An 11,645-nucleotide genomic window follows, 5' to 3' on the forward strand; every position below is an offset into this window, starting at 1 on the left:
GTTTTACCCAGGCCCTTCCTGATCTTTTTGATCCCTAAATGCTGTGCATATTTTTCAGGACTTTGTTTTACTCAGCCTCTCTGCTGTACTTGATCTTGTTAATCATACCTTCTCCTTGAAATACTCTTGTTTTTAGAACTCCATTCTTTCCTGGTACTTTTCCTATATCAGATTATTTTTTTCTCAGTATCTTTTTCAGCCTTCGTGTTCTCTGTTTAACCTACTCATTATATTTTGTTGCCTCCTGGGCTTGCTTCTGTAACTCCCTTTTCCTCTTGCTTTATAGACTCTTCCAAGTCAGCCTTTGCCAGATCCAATGCCTCTAGTTCACATCTCTCTGTGAGCTCATGTGTAAACAATTGCTTATTGGCTATCTTCACTTACATGTGTGTTAGACTCCTCAAACCCAGAAGGCTTGGAATCAGCAGTTAGCGTAATGGCTATGTCGCTGGACTCTCATGTAGTTGACCGTTGTTCAATTCCTGGACCCGGTGACTTAAAACTCATGCCGGCTGTGTGTGCGTGCGTGCCCAAGATCCCAAGAGGAGAATGGAGGAGAAGGGATTGCAGCATGGCCATCCCCCCTGGGAGGTGATGTCTTGCTTTCTGTCTCTATGTCTCTCTCTGTCTGGTGAGCACATGCGCCCTATAGCAGAAAACCTCTCCAACAACAACAACAACATAAAACCTAGAAGGCTCAGAATTGAACTCCTCACTTCATATTTCCCAGTCCCAAATAACTCCTTCTGGTTTTGCTGCCTTGGTTACTAGTACAGCCTTCATGACAGATTGCTCAGACACCCAGAAAGCCATTCATGAACCTTTGCCTCGATCTTGTCCTTTTCGGCCAATAGATCATCCAGTCTCATTGGTTCTACCTGCTTACTGTTGATTAAATTGGTCTTCTCGCTACTCCTACTGTCAGGGCTTTATTTGGTTTTACTTGGGATTACTATCACCAGCTTCCCCTTCCCTCCTTCCAGTATTCCCTCTTGAATATTTTCATCTGGTTGACAAAGTGAGTGACGAAATTCCTAAAACAGAAATTTCAATGCACTTTTCTATGCAAAAAGTGTGTCCTGACTTTTCCGACAACCCAATATATCAACTCTGTTTCTTTCCGTATAAAAATCTAAATTCCCAGGTTTACCTTTTATCAGGGCAAAGGAAGTAAAGAATTTAAACTTCCTTTCTTGTTAGAATTATTCTCTCAATCTACATGTCAGTTATACTTACTTAACTGAATCAAGTTCCTTGTTCCTTAAAGGAAATACTCTTTTTGTGTCTTTGGACATACTGATCTTTCTACTTGGAATATTATTTCCCCCTGCTCTTCTTACCTAAGGCCTTCACCTGACTTCCATTTTTCTTTCAAACTAGTTTGGAGTTTCCCTAAAAATTCTAGGTGGATCTTACTGCTCTAGGGTCTTCCTTATCCCTGAACCACATATTTTTACACATTTGACATTTCTACTAGATAGAAGATTCTTCAAGGGCAGCAGTTGTGTCTTGCTCATCTTTGCCTGCTCTGTGATTGACAGATGCTAATAATTGTCTTATTTAAACCAATGAATAATTCAGATGTGCAAGTCAGCCTCCCCAAAGGCCTAAAACGAGCCAGACCTCCTGTTATTCAGGTTCTTAGACAATGCAATGGGTTGGAAGCACAAGTTGCCATGTTGTGTTTGATTTACAAAAAAGTCTGTGTGTCAGGAAACATCATGAACCCTCTGTCCAACTGCAAGCAAGCATTCACCTTGAGTGAATTTGAAGGTTGATTTCCCAGCCTTGGTCAAGTCTTCAGAGTCTGTAATGTTGGCCAACAGATTGACTGTGTGTATATTATGCTATGAAAGACTCTGAGCCACAACCCAGATCCTCAGAAACTGTGTGAGCTAATAAATTATTGTTTGAAGGGGCTACATCCTAGAGAAATATGTTACACAGTATTAGCTAACTAATATACCCAGCCAACTAAAGACTGTGCTTTACCATTTCCAGGGCACCTCTGATGATCCCACAGAGTAAATTGCAGTAGCATAGAGAAGAACGCCCGGCGGGAAGCTCTTCCACGAACTCTACTAGAGGATTCTTGTCCAGAATCAGGGAAAATTCATTTCTGCTGGAATTGTTGCAGGTCACACTGGGTGTAATTCCCAAGTACATCTTGAAAGCAACCTGATGGAAAGAAAAAAAAATTACTAAAATTTGGTCTAGAACAAATGTCTATAAGTAGGACAACCAGACACCCTGCTATAGGCATTTTAGCACCCTGGTTACTGCACCTGCATGTGGAGTCTGTAGTCAGGAAGTCTGGGTTCACACTTGCTTTGCAATTTATTGACTTTACAATGTGGAAGTCTCAGATCTTTTTATTTTTATGGAACTCCCTGAGGTACTAGTTTTCTATGGAAACAATATGATTTATGAAAAACTGAGAGGGATTATTTTCAAAAAATATATTTTTAAAGAATATATATCCTGGGCTAGACCCATAGAAAAAAGTGATTAAACCAGATCCCACATGGCCAACCAGGGTTCAAGTTCTTGCTGTGGTGACTTTCACATGCCAGGAATATGCATGTGAATGGCCAGGATCATGAAGGAATAGAGCATTACAAGAAAAAGGATTGGGGTTTGAACAGGCCCTATTAAGGGTTTCTCTCATCTCTCTCTATTCTTTGTCTCTCTCTCTTCCTCTCTTCTGTGAACTCATGGGCCCTCTAGCATTTAAAAGAAAAAGGATATCTATCTTTTAGGAGGGAAATCAAAGTATTATTACTATTATTAATTATTTTATCACCAGAGGGCACATGTGCTCACCCGAGAGAGAGAGAGTAAAGCACTCATTGGTGGGGTGTCATCATGCCACATACTTTTCCCTCCACTCCTCCTTCCTGGTAGGATTTTGAGCATGCTCATAAATGCATCTGGCATGTTATTTAAGTCACTGGGGCAGGGATTCTAATCACAGTTGTCCAGGCAGGAACCAGCTCCCTTAACCACTGAGCTACAGGTCAGCCTAAAATATGATTAATAATCAATACATCAACATAATATTTTTCACATTGATCCTAGCAATGGGTAAATTCTGAATTAGAAGGAACTCAGAAAACATCAGCCACAATAGTAAGAACATGGTCCGAGGATGCTATGGGTAGGTAGACCTGAGGATGTGATGAAGTGGAAGGCATCCTATTTCTGCAGAAGACAAATGTCTGAGAAGGAACAAGGGGTCATGATGGAAGCACATAAATGAGTGATAAAATAATTTTTCAAAAAGTCCACTGCTTTACAGGGCCTGAAGATTTTTACACTGTAGCAGTCAAAAAACCTTGGAGACTTTTTTAAAAAGAATGATTTATTTCATTTTATTTGTTATCATTATTACTTTATATTTTAATTTGCTACAGGGCACGTACACTCACCAGAGAAAGTGGGGCAGGGGTGGGTGGGGAGGAAGAAAGCAAGCCACCGGGTCCAGGACTCAAACTGTGGTCAGCCATGTAGAAGTCCAGTGCCTTAACCACCGTACCACTGGATAGCCCCAGAGACGATTTATTTTAAACCCTTACTTTCACAAATGAGTAAATTGATGTTGCATAAATGAAATGACACAGCAGTTGCCAAACTAGAACTTAATTCCTTGACTGCTATCTGAGATAATTTTCTTTTCACAGAACACACAGGCCTGAACTTTGAAGTTTATTAATGGGAATGTGTCAGCTTGGCGAACTGTCATCTTTTAAGTGTCTTAATACTCTAATTTTTTAAATTAGTAGCACTGTAAGAGAGAAATGGAAATAATCTTCTGAAATTATTTATAATTAGAAGTACTAAGAGTTTCTGTACTCGTTCTTTCATGTATTCATTCAGTAGGTAGCTACTGAGCACTCTTGTCTAACACCCTGGTTCACACATGGAGCTGATTAGCCATCTGCAAAACAAATCGTTGAATGAGCATACATTCTGTGTTTGATTGTTTGATGCCATGTTTAGACACTGAAAACATGGATATTGAGTATTTGCCAGGTGGAAAGTTTACGGGACATTTTAGGTGGTAGAAACATGTTATAGGCAGGGCATGAAATACCATACATACCAAGATGAAGTTTAGGGAAGTCTCTATCAACTTGTAGGCAGTGAAAAGACCCACAGGTACGAACAGGCTGATTTAGAACCATATTTTTTGTTTAAAAGAATCTTCTTCGTGTCCACATGGAGGATGAATTTAGGGCTGGGGTGGACATGGGGTCAAAGACAGATATACTAGTCAAGAGGTAACTATAATAGCCTAAAAAAAGAATGGTAGACTTTCTCATTTTGTTGTGTTTCCTTTGAAATTTAATCCCCCTCTAAACTTTCTCATATACATTTTAAATACCCCAAATCCTAAAATTTGGTTCAATTCTCTAACTTTAGTCAGTTTAAGATATATAACATGAACTCTGGTCCTCAAATCTTAAGTCACATTGCAAGAGAGAAAGCCATCATGAACTCTCTGCTTAGAGATCCGATTTAGCTTCTAATCAATTGGCCAAACCCCATTTCTGCTAATGCCGATTCCTTCTGCTGGAAAGTTGACGGATTATTATTAGCAGCAGTGAAAATTTCTTTTCAATTTTCAATCCAAGCCAAATGGAAAAAAAGAAAAAAAAGAAAAAAGAAAATGCAGCCTGTGCACTTTGAATTTATTCTTAATTCTCAGCGTTCAGGCTGCAGTTTCATGGCCCAATGTCTACCAGCAGGAGGCATTATCTGAACACTGTTGGGAAATGTTCATTCCTAGGGAATGACATTGTTTCCTTATCTGGCTGAATTTAGCCGGAGAAGGAAGGCTGTTGTTTCTAGGGAAGAAAGAGCTCCACCCTCGGCCACTGCCACGGCTGCGTTGCCAATAACAAGAGCAAAGCATTTTTCCTCTCTGTGTGCCTTCAACATGGATGTCTTTCAGGGCATCTTAAAATTCCTCCTTAACCAGAAAACTGTTATTGGCTACAGCTTCATGGCTCTGCTAACCGTGGGAAGCGAGCGCCTCTTTTCACTAGTGGCTTTCAAGTGCCCCTGCAGTGCTGAGAACATGGTCTATGGGTTGGTTTTTATTTTTGCTCCTGCCTGGATGTTACTGATCCTTGGATTCTTCCTGAACAACAGGTCATGGAGACTCTTCACAGGCTGCTGTGTGAATCCGAGGAAAATCTTCCGTAGAGGCCGCAGCCGCCGCTTCTTCTATGTCCTCGGCCAGATCACTCTGAGCTCATTGGTGGCCCCAGTGATGTGGCTTTCTGTGGCTTTGCTCAGTGGAACCTTTTATGAATGTGCCATGAGTGGGACAAAAAGTTCGAGACTCCTAGGACTCATTTGCAAGGGTAAGCCTAAAGAATGCTGGGAAGAACTTCATAAAGTATCTTGTGGCAAAACTAGCATGCCATCCGCAGACAATGAAGAACTGAAACTGTCACTCCAAGCTCAGTCTCAGGTAAGAAGGGCAAAACCAAGCTTCTTCCCCAGCATGAGCTTTATTCTGTTTTTCTTTCAGCCAAGACTGTCTTTGAGTCATGCCAGGACATTTTGAAACTAAATGGAAATTGAACGTGGTGTAGCATTAAGACTATTTCAGAAGAAGCTTTGTAGAAGCTGAACGGGCTAAGTAAAATTGCTGATTGGATTATGTCTTTGCCATTTATGAAAAGAAAATACCCTCTGGGTTAGGCATATGTAAACACTTAAGTGCTTTAAAACAGTATCTGGGTTGACTTTGTAAATAATGTATAACACAAAATCACGAATTTAGTGTAGATGGTAGAGCTGTAATTAGAAATTACTGCCTTCTATCAATTATTTATTTTTAAGCCCGTTTCTCAGAAACACATTCACATAGTGTTCATTTGTTAGAATATAGCTCAACTAAATGAATAATATTTTTCAAAGCTGCATGTAACATAACTATATGTAGATATTCCCTTGAGTGATTTCCAGCAACTGCTCTCTGTATATAAATATTCTCAAGATTGGGCCCAGCAGATGGCATAATGGTTATGTTGTTGGAATCCCATGTAGTCAATTGCAGTTTGAATCTTAGCCTGGCAGCTTAAAGCTCACTTTGGGTGCATATGCATACATGACCAAAATCTGAGAGGAGAATGGAGGAAAAGGAATGTGGTCTGGCCATCCCTCTGGAATGGTGGTTTCTTGCTTTCTGTCTCTGTCTGGTGAGCACACGCGCCTATGGCCAAAAAAGCTCTCTTAAAAAATATTTCCTCGGGATCAGCAGATGGCGTAATGGCTATGTCACTGGACTCCCATGTAGTCGATGGTGGTTTGAGTCCCAGACCTGGAGGCTTAAAACTCATGCTGGGCGCATGTGCATGTGCACTCAAAATCCCAAGAGGAGATTTTGGGATGGAAGAGAGGGGATTGCAGCATGGCCATTTCCCTGGAGTGGGGATTTCTTGCTTTCTGTCTGTCTCTCCAGTAAACACACACGCCCTATAGCAAAAGTATCTCTCTCAAAAAAAATGTATATTCTCTAGATTGAGAGTTTTCCATACAAAGCAGGAAATCAGCAGTCTGTACATAGCTTTTTGTGAAAAGTGACCATACTTTATAGGGAGATAGTGTTTTACACTCTGTGTTATACAGCTAAACAAGTTCTTATATTACTTTAGAAATTCAAGATTAAGGCATTGTTTTACTTAAGAAATGATATTGGGTTGTTGGAAAAGTCATGATGCATTTTTGCTTTAAAAAAAAAAAGAAACGGAAAAATACATCACAACTTTCCTGACAACACAATAGCTTTACTGGGAAGAAGCTTGTTATCTCTCCAGGTACGTGAACACGAATCCAGATGTATAGCCTTGCCCTGGACTTAGGAAAAGACTGACTTCCTATTTGAGAGCAGTAGGAATTACATTCCTCAAACCAAAATAAGCTGTAAGAGTAGATAAACATATCCACAATTGTCAGGAATGCTATTGTTTTAGAATAATGCACTGAAAATAAGGTAATTTTAGTTTATCAACATAGTTTTGCTTTTGTAACAATACATCAAAGCAAAATCTATTAAAATTATATATTCCAGAGCTCATCTTATAACTGTTTCCAAACAAAATCTTTTGTTTAATGTATAAAGCACATCTTAGATAAAACTTATCAGGCTCCCAAATGTCTCTCACCTTTTCATGTAGGAAGGTATTAATTATAAATGTTATGACAATCAATGATCTATGATTTATATCCTCAGGCACTGGACTGCATTCAGTTAGTGCCAAGTCCAAACACTTATCACTGGGTGAGCTCTTCTTCCCTAAACACTGGCAAAGAAGTCATACACATCCTGCCTCAGCTTAAGCTGGGTACCCTGACATTCTGCTGACTTTTCATCAGATTGAGAATGAGTTGGTCATGTGGGTTGAGGTGGAAAAAGAACACACATCTATGGGTGAGGCAGAGAAACAGGAAACCCAGCTGGATGACTCTATTCTTAAAGAAGGTAGAATACAATGGTGGAAAGGCACTGGCTGGGCTTGGGTTTGAATCCTGATGCGTCCACTCACTAGTTATGTGAAATAAAGCTAGTGTTTCTGAGCCTGTTTTCTCATGGCTGAAGGTAATAACACTTACCTTGGAGAGTTAGTTTTGGAGCTAATGGACATAGATAAACATAAAGCTTCTGGTACATGGTAGGTATTTCAAGTTGGTGAGAAGACTTATGCAAATTGGGACAATCTACCATGCTCTAGCTTGATTCTGGATACTGTGAACTGTGGGGAAAGACAAGAAGACTGGGTGCTTGGAAATAGGTGATCGCAGGTCAATCATGCGAAAGGAGAAAGGGGAGCTGAAGCTGATCAAATAGTTTAGTAGAATTGGCTCAGGTACTGAGGTGAAATGGTTTACAGAGGCCCAGCTGTGGAGGAAGAGGAAGGTAGATGATGAAGGGAAGAAACAGCTCTGAGTTAATATACTTTTACATAAGTGCACTGAAAACAGATTTCTAACTATTCTTCCTATTCTAAGATGCTTTTCAAGGGCCCTGGAAGAGTCATGTCTACAAATATTTTTCTTGCTGCAACAGACTGGTTTGGTCTAGTGATTGTGGGCAGGTCCTTACATCCTGACCCTGGCTTAGCATCACCAGATAATAGCAAGGCCTCATTATCAACATTTAGGTTAAATTCAGAAATTTTTTTTCTACCTCCTTCAAATCTCTTTTGGACAAAGACTTGGATAGTTAAGCAATTACTAACCTAAGAATTTCTAAACCCACCTAGAACCTACAAGCTCCTGCTTCCAGATGTCCTGCCTTTTTGGGCCAGGCCAATGAAAAGACTCCGTACACTGATTCCTAACTTTGTCTGTATTTCCTGCTCTCAGAATTGAATAAAACAACTGCTGCATATCAGCACCCCAGGAAGTAAAAGCACAAAGGTGCTTCACCAGGACTGGCCATTCATAGTTGTGTTTAGAACAAGCCACTTTTATGTAGGCTTTAAATTATTTTAATTATTATTTCTATAGAGCGTGGCTATTTCCATTGTCAGTATATACATTTGGAGAATAGCAGCTTTTGCTAATACCAAATACTGAATGCCATATGTTTAGCATCATTGGATCTTCCAAATTATTCTGTGAAATGGGTAACCCCACAGAGGAAACTGAGTCACAGAGAACAGCCATGGTAAGGGGAAAGCTGGAACTTAAATCTATATAGTGCCAATTCAGAGTCAGCATTTGTGTAGAAGCTGAAGCCCTTCCCAATAACTCCATGTCTCAACAATTGGGATCCACTGATTTGAAGCATATTTGTGGTTCTTTGATGGTACAAATGGGTTAATTTGCAGAATTTTTTTTTCTATTTTCAGATAGACCCATCTGCTGATAAATACTAAAGGTCATTTAAACTAAATGTCAAGAGACACTTTGAAAGAGATATTTTAATTGTCCAAATATAAAATTAGTTTCAACTGTGAAAAGCAAAATGAGAAATATTAATAAAAATGATTTAGAAGTTATTTGGCCTTTTGTTTTTAAATTTTAGGGGAAAAAAAACAGACAGCTGAACCATTTGTATTCAGTGTGGAGTTTTTAAATTTTGTTCTTTAGTTTTGCTATAGGGTTTGTGCACTTGCCAGAGAGAGAGAGAGAGAGAGAGCGAGAAAGAGAGGAGGAGAGAAAGAGAAAGAGAGAAAATGAAAAAGCACCCCTTGGGGGATGGCCATGTTGCAATACCTTCTACTTTATTCTCCTCTCAGGACTTTTGGCACACACACACACACAAACACACACACACACACACACACACACACACACATACACACGCCTACCCAGAGTGATTTTTCAAACTACAAGGTCCAAGACTCAAGTCATGCATTTAGCCATGTGGGATCCAGCCATCTTAATCTTCACACCATCTGCTGGCTTCTGTTTTTTTGTTTGTTTGTTTGTTTTTACTAAAACTCAGAAAAATAATCCTCAAGGTTTGGAAGGTCTCTTATTTTTTTTCTCCACTTTTATGCAGGCTTTAAATTATTATAACTTTAGTATCCTTATTGTATTGTCTGTCTCTTTTTACCATAGATAGTGAGTATGACCTTTTTCTCAGAGGGACTGCTGCTTGCTGCAAAATATTCACATGGGAAAAATCAGTTGCTAGTCATATACAGGCATTTAAAAATACTTAAAACACCTGGATAGGGGCCAGCAGGTGGCATGGTGGTTGGGGTGCTGGATTTCCACGTGGCTTCTGTGATTCAAGCCCCAGACCTGGTGGCTTGCTCTCTCACTTTCTCTCTTTCTGTCTCTCTGATGAGTACACATGTGCTCTACAGCAAATTTAAAATAATAATAATAATAAATTAAATTTAAATAAATCATTATTTAAAAAAAAAAACGGATAAAGAGCTGATCATTTGTTTAAATGATCCCATTTACTCATGCTCAGAATTCTTTCCTGTAATAGATAATACTATTTGGTAGCTTGATATATCCACTGCTTGGGTAATGTATACTCTTGGCTCTCTTCTGTTTGCCTTCCTTCTGGTTATTTCTTTGTATACCAGTAATGTTCAGTAGATGGATAGAGATTATGTAAACTCTAACTTTATTTTAACTGTTAAAAAAAAGTCTTTAAAAATTAAGATGCATGATTTCAAATGAAATGTGGCAATGAGCTATAAATATAATAGTTAAATATACATGTCTCAGATCAGCCCCAGCTCTGTCAGATGTGATTTTGTGTGTTCTCAATATTTCTTTCCCCCTAAGATTCTAGGATGGTGCCTGATGTGCTCAGCATCCTTCTTCTCTCTGCTCACCACGTGTTATGCTCGCTGCCGATCTAAAGTTAGCTACCTTCAGCTGAGTTTCTGGAAGATATATGCACAAAAGGAGAAGGAACAGTTGGAGAATACATTTCTGGAGTATGCCAACAAGCTGAGTGAGAGGAATCTGAAGTGCTTTTTTGAAAACAAGAGGCCAGATGCCTTTCCCATGCCCAGTTTTGCTGCCTGGGAGGCTGCTTCAGAGCTGCATTCTTTCCACCAAAGTCAGCAACACTACAGCACCCTCCACAAGGTGGTGAATGATGGCCTGGAACTTGGCCCTGCAGATGAAGAGACAGCAATGAGTACCACCTACAATGTGTAGCTCACCTGCCGTCACTGAGTCACAGCAGAGTGGCACATGCATTCTGAGAGCCTCCTACTACATCTACAGCAACCTGTGTACCTGCATTTTCCCATACTAGGAAAACACCTGGATCAAGACTGGTCAAGAGACAATAACACAAAAGGAAACTTCTTGAAAACTCTCAAGTGCAGACAACGTTGGGACGTGTGCAGACCAATGCTGTGTGGTGAAAAAGGTGCTCTTGTGTTGGTGGAGGGCTGGGCTCAGTAAGCCCAAATCCTGTTCCAAGATTTTATGATTCAACAGAGATGCTTATGCAAAAGGGTCTCCCACCGTCTATAAATATTGGTCATCAGTATCTGGGGGGTGGAAGCAGTGGCTTGTGAATGAGCAAAGTACTCTGAATATAAACTGCTTCCCAGAATGGCATCTGTGGTGTGGCCAGGGAGAGTCCTTGAGCTATAAACCTGTTCTACTGCCTTTCAAGGATATATGAGACTCTTACCATTTGAGATGTATCCTCTGGAAATCTAAAGACCTGGTCCTCAAAAGTAATTGAAAGAATATGATGCTTGAAATCAGAGATGTTCATGTTTTCATACTGAAAGTACACTGTGCAAGGCAGGAACATATCATGACTCTTGTGGGCTTTAGGCACTTTTGCCTTCACGGACCACTTTCTATATTCAAAACAGCACTTATATATCTCTATATCTACCTATTGAAAGATATATGTGACTACATTGATATAAAGACAAATATATTAGCATTATATATTAAAGCTCTTTCTTCTACCTAGAAGTGAATTTATTTCCTTCTGATTTTAAAAGAAAAACACTTTCATGGGCCTCTGCAAGGACTAAGAGTTCTAGGCATGGCATCCACTATGCCACGGGTATGTCTTAGTCTGCGTAGGCTCCTGTAACAAAATACCATAGACAGAGTGGCTTATAAACCATGGACATTCATTTTTCACAGTTCTGGAGGCTGGGAAGTCTGAGGCCAGGGTGCCA

At 39.8% G+C, this 11,645-nt stretch overlaps 2 protein-coding genes across 2 annotated transcripts in view; one reads left to right on the forward strand and one right to left on the reverse strand.

Moving 5' to 3' along the window:
- Window positions 1-11,645, reverse strand: part of TRAPPC3L (trafficking protein particle complex subunit 3L) — a 46,384-nt gene that overhangs the window by 2,105 nt on the left and 32,634 nt on the right. The window contains exon 4 of the mRNA XM_006164994.2: window positions 1,993-2,178. Coding sequence (XP_006165056.1) covers window positions 1,993-2,178 — 186 coding nt within the window. The remainder of the gene's footprint in view (window positions 1-1,992; window positions 2,179-11,645) is intronic.
- Window positions 4,728-11,433, forward strand: CALHM5 (calcium homeostasis modulator family member 5). Its single transcript, XM_006164993.3, has 2 exons — window positions 4,728-5,479; window positions 10,270-11,433. Exons 1-2 carry the CDS (start codon window positions 4,793-4,795, stop codon window positions 10,648-10,650), a joined length of 1,068 nt encoding a protein of 355 aa, XP_006165055.2. The 5' UTR covers window positions 4,728-4,792; the 3' UTR covers window positions 10,651-11,433.

The sequence above is a fragment of the Tupaia chinensis genome, unplaced genomic scaffold, assembly GCF_000334495.1.
Source record: "Tupaia chinensis unplaced genomic scaffold, TupChi_1.0 Scaffold143787_1, whole genome shotgun sequence".
NCBI classification, from domain to species: Eukaryota; Metazoa; Chordata; class Mammalia; order Scandentia; family Tupaiidae; genus Tupaia; species Tupaia belangeri.

What these genes read in the sequence shown, in the direction of transcription:
- CALHM5 (XM_006164993.3), top strand. Translation starts at nt 4,793, where the DNA reads ATGACATTGTTTCCTTATCTGGCTGAATTTAGCCGGAGAAGGAAGGCT. An exon ending in CACTCCAAGCTCAGTCTCAG is followed by an intron (nt 5,480 to 10,269) that starts GTAAGAAGGGCA and finishes TTTCCCCCTAAG; the next exon opens with ATTCTAGGATGGTGCCTGAT.